A 21,774-nucleotide genomic window follows, 5' to 3' on the forward strand; every position below is an offset into this window, starting at 1 on the left:
CCGCGGCTCCACCCCAGGCCCGGCCCCGGCGACGCGCGGCTCTCGGCGCAGCCCTCACGGCCGGACCGCGGCCGCGCTCTCCTCGCCGCCCGGCGGCGTCGGGCCGCCATTTTGTGGCGGGGTTGGTGGCGAGGCGCGGGGCCGCAGGCTCACCGGCAGCCACCCTGTGGTGGAGGCAGTGGGAAAGGGGGCTGGCTGCCTCGGGCTCCTTCCCTCAGCAGTGGAGCGCCTGCTCCCCACACAGGGTGACTGTTTTGGCTCGGCCCTCGCACCCCATGTCCCCAGCTGGCAGCCCCCAGCAGGGCGAGGCACCCCCACGGCCAAAAAAAAAAAAAAAAAAAGGGTGCCTTTTCAGCCATTTCTTTTTGATTAGTGCTTGTCGCTCTACTCTATGGGGGTACTCTGCTCTGTGGGGGTTGGTCTGTTCTGCCACATGCCTGGTGACAGAACGAGGGGGAATGGGCTAAAGTTGCGCCAGGGGAGGTTTAGGTTGGATATTAGGAAGAACTTCTTTACTGAAAGGGTTATTAGTCATTGGAATGGGCTGCCCACGGAAGTGGTTGAGTCACCATCCCTGGAGGCCTTTAAAAGACGTTTAGATTTAGAGCTTAGTGATACGGTTTAGTGGAGGACTTGTTAGTGTTAGGTCAGAGGTTGGACTAGATGATCTTGGAGGTCTCTTCCAACCTAGATGACTCTGTGATTCTGTCACTTTAATGGGTTGTCATTCAAGAATAGCAGATGGCTCCAGCTTGTCAGAAATTTTTTCCCCATGGTCATGGAGAGTGGGAAAACATCACCTCTGGAAAGCTTTCCAGCAGGAGGGAGCACGGACCACCAACCTTTGGCCAGTACCAAACCTGCCGGCAGAGACAGTGGGCCTGGTGGAGGGAGGTGGAAAGTTGCCACCTCTACTGGTGACACACTGAAAACTCAATAACCAAAGTTATTAAGCAGGTATGCTTTATTACGGCAGCAGCTGTGTGGCAGATCGCTCCACCTAACACACACAGGGTTATTGGCAGTGTGCTTATGTCAATGGCATATATACATACTCATTTCATTTCGTGTCTCTTGCATATTCATTAGGTCTCCACAGACTCATTAACATAGGTTCCCACCCCTGTTTGTATATGCATAGAGTCCTTGGGTGGTCATCCGGCATACTCTGGTGGTCTTTTGATGAAGGTCAGAAATCTTCCTCGCTGCTAAACTTCTGACCCTTCCTTTCTCTGACAGACTTCAACAGTCCAATCCAGTTCTTGCTGGTTCTATTACCTGTGTGCATGCAGCCTTTCCCTACCTTGTCTTTAGGGTCATCCTGACAGCATACTCCCTGTCTCAGTCCTGTCCTTGTGGTTGATATACAACAAACAGCTGTATTAGCTAAAACCTGCAAAATCAACATCCTTTACCTTGTTCCCTATCTCACTGGGGAACCTTCAAAGCCACCATTTGCCACACCACAGCGTCCCACCTTTCACATCACTCGGTTCCTGTTGTGGACACAGCTGTCTGAGGCCCAATGCTCCATCTGATCTTGGAGTAAGATAACGATAGAACAAGGGAGAATGGTTTTAAACTATGAGAGGGGAGGTTTAGATTAGATGTTAGGAGGAAATTCTTCACTCAGAGGGTGGTGATGCACTGGCACAGGCTGCCCAGAGAAGCTGTGGGTGCCCCATCCCTGGAGGTGTTCAAGGCCAGGTTGGACGAGGCCCTGGGCAACCTGATCTAGTGGGTGGCATCCCTGCCTATGGCAGGGGGGTTGGAACTGGGTGGTCATTAAGGTCCCTTCCAACCCAAGCTGTTCTATGATTTTATGATAACCTCCTTTGGGTGCCATGGACCAAACTATAAAATTGGTACATGGAAGATGTCCTGGCCTCCTTTTCCACACCAGGCTGGAACAAGAGAATGTCATCCTCTGCCTTTGTTAATATGATCATTACATTTCTTATATTTGTCATTTGAGCTGTCTTCCAAATAATGAGATGAGTTTTAAAGAAAAGAAACATGAATCGATACAGGAAAATAACTGAGCCACCTCAGATTAATCATTGTATTGCAGTAGAAAGAAACAGGAACCTGCTGTCTGAATAGATGCTTATACTTTTTCTTATAATCTCTTTGGCTTCCTTACCATTTTTATTACTTTTGTTAAGTTTGCTTGGCCAGTACCCCCACAACATGGACATGATTTGCCCAGAGCTCTACACCATGTTTTGGACTCTAAAGAATGTAGCCAGGACATGAGATCTCTTATTAAACTGCTCTCCAAATTCACATTCCACTGTCTTCAGCTATACCACTGTAATATCACTGCTCCTGAGCTTACTTACAGTTTGGTAACGTCATGTGAATGGCTGAAGTATGCCAAAATCATGAACTCTTTGGCTCATGGTTGAGCCAAAAAACAAAAACAACAACAAAAAAAAAACAACCCACCCACCCACCCAAAAAAAAAAACAACACAGAATCAGCACAAAAGGTGCTAGGTTTCCAAAATGTAACAAGAGAGATACCAAACGATTGGTAAAGCCTGTTTCTGCTGGCTTCTCTGAGTGCTACCCCAGTGCCAATGGCCTTTAAGAATTCAACCCTTACTTGTAAGCTCCTTAGGATCTCCTTTAAAGATCCTGAAACAGTAGCATGTGTGGAGGTGCAGACTTCAAGATCTTTGCTTAGTGGATATACAATTGCACAGAAACTGGAGCATTTCTCGAGAAAAGAAAAAAAATCAGCAGAAGCTGATTTAAGTCAGCTTGTCTTTTAATCATTTCACATGCAATCACCAAAATTTCCTACACTCCTTCAAGAAGAGACCAGTTCTAAAATCTTTTCTGAAGGAAGTCAAGCAGCAAATGATTTGGGAAGCTAAAGTCAAGTTGTACAATTAGGTATCCCTAAAAAACGGGAGAGAAAAAAGTATTATATAAGTATTACAGATATTAGTATTATGTTATTACTACCACACTCCCAGGAAGGGTTAAAGAGCCAGGTATTTCTGAACTCTGCTTACCTTTCTTGTGATGATCTCAGGATTTCTGATCTCAAATAAATGAAGCCCTTTGCTGTTCATCAGTGAGGTCAAAGCTGGTTCAATCCCTATGGAATCAGTAAAACCATCCAGCTATGGTTACAGCTCTCCTGGCTTGCTGCTCATCATGTACTGTGACCTTGTCTGCCTGTTGCCAAAAGTTAATTGTGCCCCAACGCCCCATGACCTTCAGCCTGATGGAAAACTTATTTTCCTATATCCCAGCCATTTACAAAGGCGAAACTTTTCCTATTTCCCACGTGAATGTAACAGAAACTTGCACCATTTATGTGAAATGTTCCTCAAGCACCCCAGGCTGTGAGGATTATCAATGGACTTCTTCAGTACACAGGTTTAGAAGATCTGATGATAGATGCTTTACAAAGTATGTTGGCACTTCCTTGAAGGGAAAACTCACTTGAAATCACTTCTGGGATCCCGACAACTGAGATCATTTTCTGCAGGAAGTTTCTTATGGACTGATCATCCTGAAAGTCATACAATTGATAAAATAATTTTCAAGTTGTAGTTTAGCAACAAATGGCCTAAAGAATACTTGCTTAGGACTTACCTCACTTAGATCAGCTGTGCATTTAAAGACTTTAAACTCTGTCCTGAAGGGGAGGAAAAAAAGGGCGAAAAAAGGTCAAGAAGAGCTGCAGAAATGTTTTTGTGCTGCTTTCAGACATGGACTAAAAGGAGCAATGGAACACTCAGGAAACCTCAGTACTGACCTGGAATCCGAAGGGCGCAAAATGAGTTTCTTTTCTGCATAGGCAGCTTGTATAGTGACCGTGATTTCCTGCACAAAGATGAACAGTGACGTTTAGATGTAGCTCCGCTTGCCTTACAGCTGAGAGGTCTTATCTGGAAATTCTGGTTTACTTGCTATAAGCCAGAGTTTAACATCCTTCTGGCTTCACCTCCAGATATTATTACCTGGGGAGGTCTATGTTTTCCTTCTCCATTTGTATGCCACAACTCCCCAAAAAGAGTCTGGTCTACCCTGAGACAGTGATTTGCTTTTGTGCAGCATTTAGTGCCCATACCAGCCCATAATTACAAGGCTGCACAAGCATACTGTCTTATTGTTGTGTTACAATTACAGCAAGGGTGTTGGCATTTTTTTGCTACCTCCTTATATTCAGTATAAAGCACCTTGGGGTAAAACAGTGTAACCAGAAACTTTCACACAGGCACACAGAGGAAAAGCTTTGCATTCTTCACAGCTGTATTTTCTCTTTCAGAGGCAACCATCCTCTAGGCAGGGGCTAGAGCTAGATTTGGGAAACTAGGAGATTTCAGAATAAATACATTCCCATGGTGCTTTCATTCTCTCCTAAAATACCGCAGTTAAAGGAGTTTCGCCGTGTCCGACGTGGTGTTTAATAGGGACTCACCAGGGCTTTGTGTTGCTGCTCTTACCACCTTGCATACCAACAGTGGGCTGGTGTAATAGAGACATTGAGCCAACAGGGTCACTATCATCATTCCCAGCCCCAAATGTCACAGGAAGAGACTGTTGTGCTGAAAGAAATTGATACGCCTTCTCCGCTTCCCATGGGTTAGCCACCACCCCCTTTCCAAAATATTCCTAGTTGTTACTGTCCCCGAGCACCCAGAGTGGTACAGACTCAGGACAGAGCTTTTCCAAAGGTCTTCACAGTCAGGAGAAGCAAGGACAGACCTTCTCCATGTACAGAACCATCAGGGACTCTTCTCCTGGGGGAAAGATGTTGATCTCCACTGCTACCAAGGACTTCACAACTGTCCCTTCAGGCTGGAGAGAGATTTCGGGATGGGTGAGGCTCCACACCTTGGCCACAGAATCATTATAGGAGGTGCCTTGAAAAATCTGGTCAAATAAAGAGCAAGAGAAGAGTAAGGTTTTTGCCACGCTGCTTCCCAATTTCATAAAACCTTGCCACACGTCTACATCCGCTTTATAGTTCCCAACTCCTCCTCCACTTGTTCTAAGCCCAGCGGCTCAGATGGGTTTCAGTGAAGCTGTGTCAACATGGAGGGTGGAGAAATCCTCAAAAAGCACAACAACTTCTCCTTCAACCCCTCGTTTCACCATCAGCCAAGACTCTTAAGTTGTTGAGGGAAGGATATTAGATGTTACAGTTTAAATGAATCAATTTGAAAAGTTCTTTGACAAAATGCTCTGAATAGAATCAAAAGTTACCAACTGCACCGCCTTCTGCTGCACTTCAGTGTCTTCGATTTCAAACAGCTCCTTCAGAAACAAACCAGAAAGAAGTTGTAAAAAAAGATGTAAGAGGAGGTTATGGTTAGCCCCAGTCCAGCCTGGATGGGGCAGAGCATGGATGTGTGGCTTGCAGCATGTCCAGAGGAATGGTTTCTCCTGAATTCACCCCCTTTCTACCTCAGTACTCCTACATAAATTCATGTCCCTTTACAACTCAGAAAAGAAGTTTTCTATCAGCCGATGTTATCACTCTAGGGGATAGCACTGCCTGGTAGCATGTACTTGCTAAGAAGGTACCCGTTTCTGATCAGGTTCACGTGTAGTGACTGGCTGTGGATTTCAATCTACAGAAATCAGCATTCACCAAAAACCAAAGTTTAGAGAATTTTTACTCTCCCCCGAAAATACAGTGCTATGTGACGGTAAGGAGGGAACCACCCCTGAAAGTCACCTGCAACTTCTTCCCACTGATGGTCATCACCAGGCGTTCATCTAAGAAAGCTGCCGAAGCCAGAGAGTTGAGGATGTGTTCAGACAGCCAGAAGTAGAGCATTCGGGATTCGGTGAGCAGTGATGGGGAGTAAACGGAGTCACTGAAGACATCAGAGTAGTTCTTGTACATGACAAGGCCCTTTAAAAGAAAGCAAGGACATGTGGCAGGGAAACATGACCTGTCAACACCTTCATCTTCCACTAGTCATCGCAAGGTGAAGGGCTGGCTGGCTGGACTCAGAGCAGGGAACGAGCTGCTTGGCTGGCTGCAAGGCTGCGATCAGCCCATGCTGCAGACACCCTTGGGTGCAGCACGGAAGCACTGCCTGCAGTGAGGAGCCAGCCCCTCCCAGCCCTGCCGCTAACACCACGAGCAGAAAACCTCTTGTCTCTGAGCCTGGGTTACTTTACCTTGTGATGTGATTCTAGGTAATTTGCTTTTATTAAAGGATCTGATGCAAGGGAGATATCAAGTCCGATATCCTCATCCCGAACAAAATTTGCTGCCAGAATAAAACACAAAAAGCTCACATTGGAAATATCACTTTAAGCAGAACTTGCAGCATTTTCTTTTAGGGCTTGCTGCAGAAGGTGACTGGGGAGTTACAAGAGGAACGTGCACAAGGATGGGACGGGGGGGTCCCACTCCTCTGACTGCTAGTGCTGATCCTTCCACTGCTCACTGTGGTTTACTTTCTCCACTGGGACACAGAGATAGTTACTCAGTTTTACACTTCGCCGCTTTTCCTTGACATTTGGGACTAGGAAATGTCAAAAAATCTTCTGCAGGTCGATAAAGATGCTGCAATATCTCAGCCCTAGTTTCCAAAGCATGCTCCTGTTCTAACTAACATCACTCCTGCAGCTATCCTGCATCTCTCATCATTAAATAATGAAGGAGAAATACATTAGGAACTGAAACATCTTTGAACCAGTGCAATCACCCTTAACATCAACCTGGTGTAGAAAATCATAGCATAAGATCGCCAAGGTTTATTTTGCTGTTGTCTGGGAGCTTGGCATCCCATACAGACTTTTCAATAGATTTTTTTGGTGGATGTGGTTACTGCCCTGCTGGGGCTCGAACGTTAAGAGCTATATGTAAAGAAAGCAAGCAGAAAAACAAGGATAGTTACCTGCTAGGTCATGTACAAAATTGGCCAGCACCTGGGCAAGAAAATTGATCTCTTTGCACACCTACAAGAGGAAAGAAAAGAAAAAATGAAGGGGAAGCTGGATTTGGGGTTGAGCAATGTCTGTAGGCATGACCCACAGTCTCCTGAGTGACAATGTCATATTGGCACAACCCCACTCCTTTCACTTGGTGGCAGTGGAGTTCAAACCTGCTCCCTGCAATCCACTCCTCTGGAAGGGAGGCCTGAAGGGCTCACAGGGGTGCGGACAAAGCCCCATGGTGGTGTAGGCAGGTGTTGCTGAGCCTGTCCTTCCTCCACGTGCTCCAGCACAACCTGAGCCTCTGAGTCACACTTGTAGCAGAGGAAGGTTTGGGCTGGGAGGGAATCAGAGCCCACTGTGGGGTGGGGACACGGCCACCTCCAGTGGCACCTTGGCCAGGAGGGGCTCTCTGGGCAGCCGAGGCAGAGCTGGACATCGCAGTGAGGTCTGGGGGCTGGCAGTCAGGGTCCGGCACCGTCAGCACAGCCTTTTTTTCTTTTTTTATTTGTCATTAAGTGTGTTGCTATTATCTTGCAGGCATATATGAAGAGAGGAACATGCAGCACAAGCCAACCTTTCCTCCATATTACCTCTCTCTTGAGAACAAACTTCAGAGTGAAGGAGATGAAATCTGTGAAGAGCTGCTTCAACCAGCCTGGCCTGCGGGAGACAGGGAGCATGGTCAGGGAGAGCCAGCGGTCCCGCAGCGGGACCAGTGGCTGAGCACGTGAGTCCCTGTTCTGGAGGGGACCAGACTCACTCCTTGTCTCCTTGGAGGTGAAGTGTCAGTTTGTGGAACGACAGGTAGCAGTCTGAAGCATCAGCAGCCACCTGCTCCTCCTGGCACACTGCACGGGATAAGGAAAAAGAAAAGAAGTAGCTGACTTACTCCTGAGACAGAGAGGAGTACACTTAGCAGACACCGCTGACCTGGAGCTGCAGGAGGACTGTCAGAGCTCCCTGCACCTCCTGGTGGAGGTTTCCAAAAGATCTGGGACCCTGCAGAGTAGGGGAGGTGGGGGTACTTTGCATGCAGAGGGAGGCTTCTGCTCACAGCTCCCAGAGTCCAGCACAGCTTCGCCAAGTCCTACAGTCGGAGACTTGGTTGTGTCCTAACATCACTCAGCAGAACCCGGACAGTTGCATGCCGCCCACAACCCAGAGCGGGGAGCGGGTTAAGTCATATTGCAAAAAGTTTGGAAATTGCAATATACTGCAATATACGTGGCTTCATGCTGCTTTCCCCAGGAGCTTACCAGAGACAGGAAATGCATTTCGATGCACGTGTAGTAATCCAAATCCCTCTCACTCCTTATGGGAGGTGGAGGAATATGGATTGCCCGTTCCCTTTTGGTGGAAGCCCTGTACTGTCAACCTTCCCAAAGCCAACACTTCATTTCCCTGAGCACTCCTTGGGCCTGACCTAGGGAGAGCTGAAAAAGCGGACTGTACAGATGTGCAAGGCTCCTGCAACAAAGCCATAATTTGGCAAACTCATTTGAAACATCCCAATGGTTTTTTTTCAAGTCATCCCAAACTGCAGGAGATGAACAGCTGGTCCTGAAGACACTCCAGAAGGCCAGGCAGTTCTTCACTTTCTGCTGGTGCAGCCCAGCATTACCTTGCTGAAATGGTTTGTACCAGCTCCCTCCTCTTGGGCTGTTAAGATTACGAGCTCTTTGAGGGCCACATTGTCTCCAGCCCGGTGTGCAGGGAGGCAGAGGCAGGTGCCACCTGGTCCCCACCGAGGTGCATGGAGCCGGCCCCTGCTTGCCCCTCCCAGCCCGGCTGTGGCTTGGGTGGAAACAACCGTGCAAAGGTCCCTATGGCTCGTGGTCCCCAGCTGTTACTTACTCAATTTAATGTTTATCTGGAGGTCGATGGAAGACTCAATTTCAAAATCAACTGAATGAGAAAGCTGTAGACTGTAAGGGCAGAAGAGAGGAGATTTATCAACGGCACACGCACGTGGGAGCAGCTTTTCCTGACTGCACTCTAGCCACAGGGCAAGTTTCTTTCGTAGCACCTTTTACATCGTTCCTTGTACCGTGGTGTGCAAAACCCTGGCATGCAGCAGCCCACCTCAAATAATCTGGCTTTAAACCATTGCAAGCCACCACTTAAGAGAATGGGAGCATTAAGGCCATGTGTACTGCACACAGATGACATTTACAGAGCAATGATGGGGAGGGAAAAAGCCAGCTTGTACATTTTAGCCTTTTCATCTCATGCAAGAGGCAATGGTGGGGACAGAAAGGCAAAAAGTGACATGAGGAAAAGAGCGGTGGGGGTAAGCAGCACTGCTGGCATATAAAATACTGCCTTGCTCAGGCTCCCTTTGCGAGGGAGCCAGAGGAGCACGGCCCCTCTACCTTCACCCATGCTGTGGGCTGCCTCTGCCTGGGCAGTGGCAGGATCCAGGGCTGTGGTGCTCAGCCCCCGGGTACTTACAACCAGGCCCCGGCGTAGCCGTAGGTCAGGGTGCCCTTGAAGAAGGCCGTCACATTTTTAATGGCAATGTCAATGGCATCGTTTTCCTTGAGCTCCACCTCACTCTGCTCTATGGACAAATCATTGACCTGGATGCTAAAAAAGAAAAAAAAAAAGAAAAAAAAAAGGAAAAAAAAAAAGAAACAAAAAAAAGGAGTTTGTGCCCTGTGGGCACTTTCTATGACTGGGTGCAACAGGTTTGCTCCTGAGGTTTTTGTGGGATTTGTGCCAGCTCTGGGGAGCACCAGGGAGCTCTGGAAGAGCAAAGGGGTTGCACACAGCTGCAAGGCTGCGTTCACTCAGCCTCGGTGCACGGCTCCTCCCCTGCTACACACTTCCATACACATGTAGGGATCGCTTGAATGCTTGAAGCTGGAAACACACAGCAATGTGCTTCGTAAAAACCTCTGTTTTATTGCAGTGCTCTATTTCAGCAGCAGTCAAATCTACCCCATGTTTGCATCATTGCATTTGTCATTTCCAAATAACCCCCGTTAGTAACACTGTGAAACCCAGCTGTCCTTGTCACAAAGCAAGTCCACTCTACACTGTGCAGATGGGTGTTTCAGCACAGGACGAGCCCTTGGCACCATCTATCGACAACAGCCCTGAGAGCTGGACAGCCCCTTCCAGCCCAGGGACAGCACTCCCTGTCCTGGTTTTCAGAGACCTGCTCTTCTGTGGCTCCTCGCTGTCTTCCCAGGGAGCTGGAAAAGCTCTTAAACAGCGCATGAACAGCCTAAACCTTTACATGCAAATGACTTGTCTGAAAGGCACAGATAAGAAAGTGCATCTCTGTCTTTGCTTTCTCAAACAATTACTGGACCAAAGCTCCCTTCCCAGGCCAATGTTCCCTGCCCTCCGCCAGCCCGCGGCGCCCCAGCCCAGAGGCGCAGCGATACTCACTTGCTTAGCCCGTAAGCCACCTTGCCGAGGAGCCTCACGGACCTTTCCCCCGTGATGTTTGGGAACTTGGCATTTCTGAACGCTGCTTGAATGACCTGTGCTGTTTCCTGGTTCACTGTTGGTGAAAGAAAACAGCAAAGATAGCAAAGTGCAGCCTCTTCTAGCTGCAAAATCAGGTCTGCACCTGCGATTAAAGCACACGCCACATCTGTACCAGCACAGCAGATGTTGGCAAGGTCAAAGCTGTTCTTCTCTTTGCACAGCACAAGCCGTTGACTTTGCCCTTGTGCTTTGCTCTGTTGCTGCTTGCAGAGATTACAGTCAGCTGCTGGGGCTCCAAGGAAAAGCTTCTGAGACTGAACTTTCTGTACCCATTTTCCTAAAACTATCCAGCCTGTACCAGCCTCAGGCACATATCTTAGGCAGGGGACAAGTTTTGGGCAGGAATTTTTCCTTCCAGAAATACCCGCTCTTATGCATGTACCATCATCAGAGAGGATGCGATAGAGCTGTGCCAACCTTTTGCAGAAGTACTAATTCTTCCCCCACCCGCAAAGCCCCCAAACCCTTGAAAAAACAGAAACAACCAATAAACAGAGGGAGAAAAAACAACAACAACAAAAAACAGCAGTAGAGAAACCTCTCACTTCTCCCCTTCTGTAGACTGATCCCCAAGAGGCAAGATTCCTGTAAGGCAAAAAGTCCACCCCTGGTTTGCTCCAGATCTTCTGTGCCACCAGGCTGTGGTACCATCCGTACCATCCAGGTGCCTGTGGTTTAACGTGCTCCCAGGCAGGTAACACCACACCTTGCCAGAAGAGCAGTTTCCCTGAGAGTCAGGGAAGCGAGGAGTCCCCTCACCTGGCTGATCTGCCATCACTAACTTCTCCTGATGGAGGGGGGAAAAACGCAGTCCCGCACAGCGGGCACTTACACAGCAATGCCGCGGGCTTGGTCATTCTGCAGACGATCCCCGTGACTCTGTAAGGGACTGGCCCAAACTCGCAGGCTGCTGCTGTATGGACGAGCACTAGCAAGATCCCGACGGTCCCCAGCCTCATCCTGCCAGCCCAGAGCATCCTCAGACGGAGCAGAGAGCGCTGAGAAGTGACTGATTCTTGGCCGGCCAAGGCTGCTTTCATACCTCCAAGCAGAGCTTGTTCAAAGCAGGACATGACCTGCTTCCTCCAGTTATCAAAATCTCATCACACATTTCCTCATCTTCCTATAGTTTCCTTCGCCCCCGTCAAGTCGCACGTTGCCTTCCTCCTGCAGCTGGCGCTTGGGCTGCAGGACGTGGCTCTCCTGCCAAGACGGCATAACTCAGGGGATGCTGCACGGAGGTGGTGGAGAAAGCTGGGTACGGAGCTGGAGTGGGATACAGGCGAGGGAGCAGCCTCACACTCTGCCTCCAGCCAGTTCATCGTTTGCTCTTTGCACAGAAGTATTCCACGTTTTGTATTCCTGCAGCAACTTCTCAGCAAAGTGCTCTTTGAAAGCCACCAGCCTGCGTTATCAGCCACCCCCCCACACACCCCGCGATTTTAGGCACACAGTGGGAAAATCGAGGCGTGCTGTGCCGGGGCTGCTGCTGTGAGACCACATCCCTGCAGAGCTCCGTGAGCACAGGGCTGGGAGGCTTTCTGCCCCTCAGATGGATTTGTGGATTGCCTCTAGTTTGCTGCCTTCCAGCTAAGGATGAACCCATTGTCATGCACCTAGCCCCTCCACTGCTATTTAGGAAACTTTAGAAACCCAGATTCAAACCTGCTCCTGGTGCATACCCACCCTGCACACCACTGACTCCGAACCTTGTTGCAGTGCTGGGGCCAACCACAAAATGAGATCCAGGGCCAAAAAAAAAAAAAAGAGCCTGGTTATTTCCCCAGTAAGACTCCCACAAACGAGTTCCCCCACGGGACCTTTCGCAAGGGGAAGGCGAGACCTTAGCGACGATGGGAGCAGTCAGCCCCCTTGGGTGAGGCAAGGTACCGGCCTCCCTCCTCTCCCTGGCAGACACCTCATCCTCCCCGCAGCGGGTGAGCACGTTTCCTCCAGGGAGCCCTGCTGTCCAGCGGCCCCCGCCCTGCCACTTTGTTTTCTTCCTGAGTTGAGAAAGTGAACGGCCGTGGGTACCCTGCCGGAGGCACTCGCGGTCACCGACCAGACCAGAAGCAACGCGGCCTGGGACAGGCTCCCCACCGTGAGCCGGTGCTGCGATATAGACAGGCAACCGAATGCTAGCAGCGTACGTAAAGGCAGCGGCACGCAGCACGTACCAAAGGCATCTGGCAGCAGCAGTCCTGTGTCACAGCCCGGAGCCCTCATCTCAGCCCCCACAGCATCCTCGCTGCTGTCTTTACAGGGAAGCTGCAACAGGCACGGACCCATTGCAAGGTGAGCTCCCGTGCTCATGCGTCATTTCGATTCAAAAGGCGCTCCTCTTGCTGTGGCTCTGGCTTCTGTCCTTCAGCTCACGGCCTCCACCAGCCTCCCCAGCAGCCCTGGGGGACACCAGGACAGCAGCCAAGGCTGGCACAGGGGGGTCCTCCAGCCACACCACAGGAGAGGGAGCCCAAGGCACAGCGTGGGAACTCCTTCAAGCATCAAGACACTTAAATCAGCCGTCAGAGGTGATTGCTGCTGCTGCTGGGTGTGACGGCAGCATATTGCCTGCACCCTTAGCTGAGCTTTTGGCGGGGGAAGGCCCTGCTCCACACTTATAGCAGGACATGTGCAGTCAGTCACCATAAGTGAGAGCAGAGCAACACCCAGGAGTTCACAGCCATCCCTCCACCCAGGGCAGGAACCGCTACCAGCATAAAGGAACAGGAAAAAGCAGGCGTTTTGGTACAGGGGCTGCTGCCCAAGGTATATAAGGGCAGAAGAGCGAGGAGCCAGACCCAAGATGCTGGTCCTGGTAACTGAGGCATTTGCAACCTCCTTAACCTCCTGTGGGGAGGACAGGCGAGGACAGGGGACTGCTGGACATTGACCTCCAGCAGGAACGGAAAAGCCAATTTCCACCTACAATAGTAGAAGCATGCTGAGCGTGGCGGTGCCATGAGCATCACTGCCCGGGAGTAACCAGAGCAGAGGCCAGTACAGGGGGAACAGAACAGCCTGCCTGCCCTCTACACAAGGCCAAGCTGTGCTAGCATGAGGCAGGGCAGGTTTAAAAATCTGAAGAAAGGTTAAACTCCCAAGCTGCTGTCATAGTGCTTGCAAAGGGAATGGTGGAAGATGTTTTGATAAGTATTTGCTGCCTAAGGTTTTCTCTGGAAGCTGTGCACGTACTGTGCACTCACCACCTGGCTGGGGGCTGTACACTGGGGTTGTTTTTCCCCCCCTGCAATATCCAGAGGTTTGTGGTGGTGCCATTAATCTTTACACTGCATTGACCTGAATGTTCAATGTTACCCTGCAGCTGCTTCCTGAGATAGCCTTCCAGGTAGCCTGGCCATGCTCTGCTCTGTCAGCAAGACGGGTTCCAGCACCACCTCCAGGACTCGTGCAGCAGCTCAGCCCCAGGATGGCCCGAGGGAAAGCACAAGCCCAGCTGCTCCCGTCTGATACAGATCCAGCACTGAGTAGGTAAAGGACAAACAAGTGTCCGGCACCAGCCCTTGGAGACTGCAGTTGCGCATCTTTTGCATTATCCAGGGTTGTGGTCAGTCCCCAGCAGCAGGAGTCTTTGGTTGGAGAGATTCATCTTCAAAAATAAATTGAGTCAGAAATTGTTACCACAACAGGCTTGAACATTACGCAGGAAATAAAACCACAAGCTCATTTGTGAATTGTGAGATAAACCATCACCTGGGAGGCAAACAACCTTTAATACTTTCTGAACAATGAAGTCTTGCATGTTTTCCATGAAATCGTGCCAAAGTCCACCCACCTTTTTCCTGCCAGCACCACCCATAAAGATCTCCATAAAACAAACGCTGGCACCCAGGTAGCCTGGGCTGAGGACAGCTGGGTTGAAGGTTGCAAGAGCAGCCAGCTGTCTCTCAGCACTGACTCTGCCCTGCCAAACCTAGGCTGAAAAAGGCATCAAATACAAGTTTCAGTGCTAACATAAGAAATCTGGGTGGTTTCTCTGCAACACATGTCAAGAAGCAATCACCAGACATGCCTAGAAGCATCATTCTCCAGCATTTGCTCAATCCTCCCTGGCAGGCAGAGCATCAGCTCACCTCAAGCCCCTCACTGCGTTTGTAAGCCTGGCTATGGACCAGGCTTATTTTATACAACATTTAATACTCAGACATACTAGCAAACATTGCAAAAGCTCTCTGTAAACCAGAGAGGCTGGGATGAGGTGATGAGGTGCAGTCAGCATGTTTGTGACAGTGAGGAAATAGCCACAGGATGGCCTCCAGCTGGCCCAAGAGCTCTAAGCTCCAGCTCCTCTTTTGGACACGGCTCTGCAAATCCCACCGTCCTCAAACAGCCAGAGGTACATCACTGGGCAAAAAACAAGGGGAGGTTGTAACTCTCCTGGGCAACTGCACCACCATTGGGATGTCTCCATCTGCTGCAGACACACAGGTGACATTCCTCTTTGTCTCCAGAGCCATCGCACTCCTGGCTTTGCCGCTGAGCACCAGGGAAGCTGGTTTTATTCTGCTGCTCACTTTGCCACCCTGTGGACAGTCACCACCTGCACAACCAGCCTGCTTTTGAGGAACTGCACAGCATGCCCACATCTGAACACGCACTGCAGTTGTGCTTGCAAGCACGAAGATGTAAAATAGCAGCAGGTTCACTCAGCTGGAAGCGTGAGCCAAGACAAACTCACTCTGCCTATCCAGCTTCCTAAACCCATATCCTTGAAGCTGCAGAAAGCAAATAGCCTCAAAAAGAAACATCAGCTCTTCTCATCCCAGCACAGGGTCACATTAATACTTAGTTCCCAGAAAACTTCTTAACTCTTAGACTTTTCAGCCTTATTCTGGAGGATACGATGTTCATCTTTGCCTAATTTCTAACTTCAATTTCCTCAGCTAATTTAAAGCTGGGGTTTGCTGTCTCACCCACAGCTGGCATACATAACCTCCTCCTTAATTAAGATGCACTAAATCCCTGAACCAACATAATGCATTGCAAAGACACCAGTCACCCACTGGACTCAACAGGTCAGACGCCAGACTTTGCAAATACCCACGGTACTACCTGCTTCAAGATGCCCGTGGCCTTTGTGCCAACAGCTTCCAACAAGCGAGCGAGCTATCCGAGGCACTAAGTACTAAAGGCTGCTGAACAGAGTTAGCTAAGGAGTTGACATTTCTGCAAGCATCTTTTTACTCTAACTCATTTATCATTTTTCAATAAAGAGAGCCAATGATGAGCATATACAAGTACAGACGTAAGTGCCTGCAATTTTTTATTGAATCAAAGCCCTTAACCACATCAGAAATCAAAAGGAAAATCAAATACGAAGAGATGCATTTTTCATTCCAGAGCAACTAAGTTGAATATAGGTTTTAGACTGCTTTAACTTTACATCTGAAAACAGTACGTTTATATCTTGCATAAGTTCTTGCTAAATAGAGTTGAATGCACTTACTCTTCTCCCATGATTTCGAAGTAGGGAATAATTAAGTCTCAAGGTTAAAGTATCTGAATTTGGCAGCTTGGTATTTAGACTGCAACTCCACTGAAATAATTGCTTATCAGGAGGTCACTGTCTTACAGTCCCCCACTTTGCCAAGGAAATTGCACAATACATCTTTCATAGGAAAATATTTACATGAAGTTTAAAATATTGTTGAAGCAATTTAACAATAGATTTTTCCTAAAAACCTGCTAATGCATATCTAGCAATTTGTTTCAAGATACTACACTCAGTGTAATTTAAATAGTATTTGAAACATTCCAACAGGAATCACATTGCACAGAAGAAGCAATTTGCTTCTCTAACATTTTTGCCCACCTGCTTAGAGCCTGTGCATTTAGTGCACAAGTTTACAATGCCAAGCTTCTATGTAGGTTTCTAATAAATGCTACAGAACGAAGTTCTTTGGAATGAGAAGAATCATCTTGTCTCTGTGCCACAGCTTAAGGCTTCTTGGAGAAGTTTGATTCATCAGTGAAGGCCAGAGAAATGCCACACATTTGCACTTGGTGCTGGAGTTTTTATCCATTTCACTCAGGGAAACTAAAGCCCATCGACATTTCAGACAAGCAGACCTGTGTCAATTGCGGGTCACCCTAGGCCCTTCCGGAAGGAGGGATGCAAAGAAAGTCTTGAAAAACACCCATGCTGTGCTCATAAACGAAGGGTTGGCCTGCTGCAGTTCTGGTAAAGCTTGTCCCTCATCAGATGCTGCTTCATTGTCATCTGCTCTGTCCGCATTCCCTCCCTGCTGAAAGAGGGAAGATTCAGTGAGTCATTGTAGAAATGCATGAGAAGAATCAGGTAACCGGCATGATTGTTACTTGACTTTCACTGTCAGAATATGAAACCCATGCAGTACTTCTGTACCAAAGTACCTCCCAACAACCACAAAGTTAGAAGAACACGCTATGTTGTGGCTAACTCATGCTGTATGTCCAAGAGGACTGCTTAGGACAGATACAAGCACCAGATCAGGTGAACTATGCATGCATTTACAGCTAACTTAGTGAACAGTGGCATCAGCCACAAGTGCCAACTGTAAATGCAGGACTCAGATTGCTCATGTGCTCATATGCCACCAGCCTTCAGTTACAGAATTCGCATGGTCTTTGGCAGACTATTTTCCACCGTAACACCCCAACAAACAAATAACTAGCAGACAGCATGCAGCAGCCTGAAATATTTTGTAGAATGAACTACACCAAAAGCAGCATGCTGGCAATTATTTATCCACAGAAGATGCTTCTCCACAAAAAATCAGTCATTTTTACTACTAAATTGTAATTAGAAAGCTAAAAGTGAAACTTCACAGGGTTTCCATGTTGCTATTTTTAAAAATACAGAGACAATACCTGTAAGTTATTGTTCTGGTCCTGGTTTATAGCAGCTTGAGGAGGAACGTTATCTGGGAAGGGCTGAACTGGTCGCTGTCTAAATGGAAACCATCCAACGTGATGCCTGGGGAAGCCAATGTATTTGTATTAATAGTGGCTAAACCCTACTCCTTCCTGTTACACCAAGGCAGTTCAGTAACATCTGACTGCTCTAATCACTGCAGACAGCAAATTCAACATGCTAAATTTTTGCCCTGACCTGGGAAATATTTTAAAGTCTCCTATTAGCAGGCAAACCATGGGATAGGATGACACAGCTAACCATCTGCTAGCATTCAAAATAAGCAGCACTGCATCTAGGTTCATAACTGTTTAATCAGGACTAAGCCTGCTGGAAGATGCTGCTACAGAACTGGAACCTGCATCTTAACCATGCTATGTATACCCCTGGGTACCTTCTCTGATCCTAAAGGGCACAAAGAACAGGAGAAACGGCACCATCTTACCAGAACATAGCAGGCCATGCAGACCCACTTAGAAAGTTAGTATCTCTACAGTGCCTACACCTTGTGGGTGTAGCAGAAAAAAACACATGGTCAGATAACTTCCAAAGCAACCAAGTCCCTCTCCCCACATTTCAACCACTCATTTCCAAACAAGCTCGTCAGTTCTTTCATATTTGTCAGTTGTTCCATATGTACCTGCTCTATATCGCAAAGTTGCTAGGGCTTCATAGAGAGTGACTTTGGTTTCCAACAGTTTTCTAAAAAGTCAACTACAACAGCTATAGTACAAAAGAGGGGCGAGAGGCTCTACTATCACCTATTCATTCTTCTTGGAACCCAGAGGCCAGTTATATTTTTGCTAAACACCAGGATGAGATGTGCAGTTCATCTTTTCTAGGTGTAAGAGTTCTCTAAGCTCAAAGACCAGAAAGCTCACCACCCTGCAGAGCACAGCACTTCTATAACGTTTCTGACAATACTAGAGATCAACGCCATACACTTACAGATACATCAGAACAGTGCCACCCATAACCAGGAGGAATCTGCTGATACTGGAGTAGAAATAGATGATGTTGACAAAAACATAGAACAGCGTTGCAGAGTAGAGCCAGTCCAACCAATCCCGATTGCCACCCTCCTCCTCTTCTTCCATGAGGGGACCCCCTTGGGCATTCATCCTCAAGTTCTGGTTGGCTGCTGCATTAACCTGTGGAGCAGCATTCTGGTTTCCAGGTTGATTTTGTGCAGGAAACGGATCTGGGAGAGGAGCGGGGGGTGTCACTTGTGCCACCGGTATCTCCTGAGAACGTCGTGGGTGAGACTGGTCAGCAGACGCAGCAGTAGAGGCCAAGCTGAAAACCAGAAAACAAAGAGTAAGGCTTAACTCAAATCCCTTCACGTGGAACAGACACTGAAAACTCGTCCATCTTAAGAGTACAGAACTACGAAGTCAGGTCACATACAAGTGCCAAATAAGTATAGAGACTCCATGGGTTAAAAACACAAGTTTTGGCTCTGCCTATGACAAACAGTTACAAGATGACTTCAAGCCAAACCCCACACCTTCACTTTAGCAACTTCAACGCTTCATAAAAAAAATTTCTGGAGCAATCTAAAGGTATTCTGGAAGGCTGCTACGATTGTCTTACATGCGCCAAGGATTTCTAGTTTGGGGGCTACTTTAAACAGTCAAAAAAGATTGTAAGGAGCTAAGGCTTATCAGCAGAATTAGATTTACTCTAGGGATGCCTGCTCTCCCAGTGAAGGCAGGCAGAGATCTGCCATTTGCAAGATTCAAATCACTAGCCTAAAAACTAAGCCAAACACCAGATGACAGAGCTGCATTTCCACACCACAGAGTGTAAGGTACAACAGAGAGTCTGACCACACTAAACCAAAAGAGGAAGGACTACCAGAAGTTCTCCATTTCCTTGCATTACAGTTTCTGCTTTCTACTCATAGCTTTACAAAGACTTACTATTGCATGTAATATTGTCTTGCGTAAATCTGCTGAAGCCAGGACATCTGAAGCATGCTATAGGTCGTATAAGCAGAAAACCCCGGGGCTACAGTCTGGAAAGGATTGGGAGGTGTTTCAAGCCTGTTCAAAAGAAACACTTGTTAACAAATACTGCACAAGACAGCTATTTATTACAGGACACATGTAAATAGCTTCTACCATTTCATGCACTGAAACAAAATGAATTCTTCCTTATGCATTATAGCCATCTCTCTACCCAAATGAATAAAAGGAAGATTTTCATCTAACAGTAGGGCATTTTCCTTTGACTTCTTCCATGCCCACTAAAGCTTATACACCCTTATGACCTTTGGCCTATGTTCCATTGTCCTTGTCTTGAGACATGGCATAAGGGGTTAGCAACCAGTCTGCCCCAGAAAGGTCAACACTTCAAAGATCTTAGTGATGTATTCACCTAGTATTGGCTTCCGCTGAAGCCTGGCCACCAGAAGAACACCTCAGTCTTTCACCATCTGAGGAAGATGCAGCTGGTTCTTGACTAGCTTCTGACATTAGCCTTGGCTGACCAGTTTTAACCTAGAGACATCAACACAGTTAGCAATGAATTACTATTTTAGTGATGAATTACTATTAAAGTCTTATGCAAAAAGGTTACCTCACACTGAACATGCCTCTTGATTTAGAAACAGTTACACAGTTCATGCACTTTCTGCACCAGGTACCTCCAGGTGCCATTGCAATACTGTATTTACTGTGTATTACTGTGTATTTTCAGTTTTCACCAACAGTCAAGTCCCCTCTGGGGATTAAAGAACTGGAAAAAAACTGTCAGAAGCGCACTGAAGACAGTTCAATTTTAGCTACCCGAGTTTCTGCTTGCTTACACATCTGCTGTACACAGATGTAATTCAAGAGCTGTTCTGCAGTGATACATCTGTATAATATTCAGACAAAGGGTGACTCACAACGGCAAGCTCCAAACATGGGTAAGATAAGTTCAAATGTCTATATTGGGCAACATAAACACTTCTAGATACTTGAAAATAAAAATGAGTTTGCACATTTGCACTTCAGACTGTAAGTACTCAGATCAATTACTAATGTTTATCTTGAGCTTCCTCCACAGGAAGAGTCATGAACAGTTAGAGTGTCCTCAACTAACAGTCTTCCTTCCCCACACATTGACAGAGCAATCAGAACTGCTTCTAATAACTATATCTTCTGCCCACAAAAAGCCTCCATCCAAAAGAGTGCAGGATATGACAGGTCATGTTCTCCTTAACAAAACAGAGTTTACCAAAAAGCAGTTTCCCTCTAAGCGATGTTGTTAGGACTAGATTACAACTGAGACATTTCTTAACAGGTGCCATCATGATCTGTACCACTGAACCACAAGTTATTTTTGAGCTTAATCCAAATATGTTCTCACACTCCAAACCAATCAAGTTACCAGCAACACTGCCAATGCATTAGCAGGAAACACCTGCGTTATCAGCAAACTTCTACAACCCAAAGACTCAAAGCAGTACATTAGCTTAGTACCTCTGAGTTGGTTTCTTGCACATTTGCAGGAGCCTTGAGGTTGTACACCAAATGAAGAGCATGCAACTCCTCCTGCTAAAACATAAGTGCAGGAAAAATGAATCTCTTGTGACACGCTCGGTGCACCTCAGCGCAGTAAAAAATATTTTTTATACCTTTGGCAGGAACTCCTGGAGATGCTGGTGATCGAGTAGCAGCTTCCCGCAATAAATCAGCTTCTGCTCGTCTTCGGGCTTTGAAGGAGAACAAAGAGCAGGGTTATTTGCTCGGCCGAGCTCGAAGCCGCCGACCGCAGCGCCGGCAGCCCCATGCGAGCAGCGCACCCACGGCAACCGCGGCGGGCAGCCCGGCCGCGTTAACGTTTAACAGGGGCCGGCCCCGGCGCCCGCCCGCCGTCACCGCAGGGCCCTGACGCGACACCCGCCCGCTGCAACCGCGCCCGGGCCTTGCGTCAGCCGGGCAACCCCCCCCCAGCCCCCAAGCCCCGGCCCCCACGGCCCCCACGACCCTCACCGGCGCCCCGGGCACGATGCGGCGCAGCTCGGCCTTGAGGCGCCGCACGGTCCAGGCGGGCTCGGCGCGGAGGCGCAGGTCGGGGTGGCGCCGCGCGGGGCTGCGCACCAGCAGCGAGAGCTCCTGCGGCTCCGCCATGACGCGCGCGTAAGGCGGCGCCCCCCCCCCCCCGCCCCCTTTTATAGGCGCCCGCCTTGCCCCGCCCTCCTTCCCCGGCTCGTTGGCTGGAACCGATTGGCTGCGAAGGGGGGGGAGAGGAGGACACGTGGGCCAATGGGAAGGAGAGGCGGGGGCGGAGCGGCGGGGGGCGGAGGGAGGGCGGGGGCTCCGCGCCGCGTCACCATGGCGACCGCCCCCCCCCCCCGGCCCGTGAGGGGCTCGCGGCGCGGCCGTGTCCCGCCGTGGGGCCGGGCCCCGGGAGCGCGGGGGCGAGATCGGGGCGAGGGCCCCGGGGGGTCCCCGA

General features: G+C 48.6%; 2 protein-coding genes across 5 annotated transcripts; both read right to left on the reverse strand.

Moving 5' to 3' along the window:
- Nucleotides 1-2,759: 2,759 nt before the first annotated feature.
- Nucleotides 2,760-11,939, reverse strand: CETP (cholesteryl ester transfer protein). Its single transcript, XM_083852291.1, has 16 exons — nt 11,251-11,939; nt 10,317-10,431; nt 9,372-9,506; nt 8,775-8,845; nt 7,681-7,768; nt 7,511-7,580; nt 6,881-6,941; nt 6,156-6,247; nt 5,704-5,883; nt 5,229-5,279; nt 4,728-4,895; nt 3,775-3,842; nt 3,612-3,654; nt 3,459-3,528; nt 3,023-3,108; nt 2,760-2,906 (listed from the first exon to the last, which is right to left on the reverse strand). The coding sequence occupies exons 1-16, from the start codon at nt 11,489-11,491 to the stop codon at nt 2,832-2,834; spliced, it is 1,614 nt and encodes a 537-aa protein (XP_083708417.1). The 5' UTR covers nt 11,492-11,939; the 3' UTR covers nt 2,760-2,831.
- Nucleotides 11,940-15,671: 3,732 nt separating this feature from the next.
- HERPUD1 (homocysteine inducible ER protein with ubiquitin like domain 1) lies at nt 15,672-21,485 on the reverse strand. Of its 4 annotated transcripts, none has more exons than XM_083852294.1 (8): nt 21,312-21,485; nt 20,954-21,031; nt 20,799-20,873; nt 19,711-19,832; nt 19,254-19,376; nt 18,280-18,627; nt 17,289-17,394; nt 15,672-16,681 (listed from the first exon to the last, which is right to left on the reverse strand). In XM_083852294.1, exons 1-8 carry the CDS (start codon nt 21,447-21,449, stop codon nt 16,514-16,516), a joined length of 1,158 nt encoding a protein of 385 aa, XP_083708420.1. In that variant the 5' UTR covers nt 21,450-21,485; the 3' UTR covers nt 15,672-16,513. The 4 variants fall into 4 exon arrangements, with proteins under 4 accessions (XP_083708420.1, XP_083708419.1, XP_083708422.1 ...); XM_083852293.1 differs by having other exon boundaries at nt 15,672-16,684; nt 21,312-21,474; XM_083852296.1 differs by having other exon boundaries at nt 20,799-20,870; nt 21,312-21,473.
- Between the last annotated feature and the right edge of the window lie 289 nt (nt 21,486-21,774).

This window comes from Anser anser (assembly GCF_964211835.1).
Source record: "Anser anser genome assembly, chromosome: 11".
Classification (NCBI taxonomy): Eukaryota; Metazoa; Chordata; class Aves; order Anseriformes; family Anatidae; genus Anser; species Anser anser.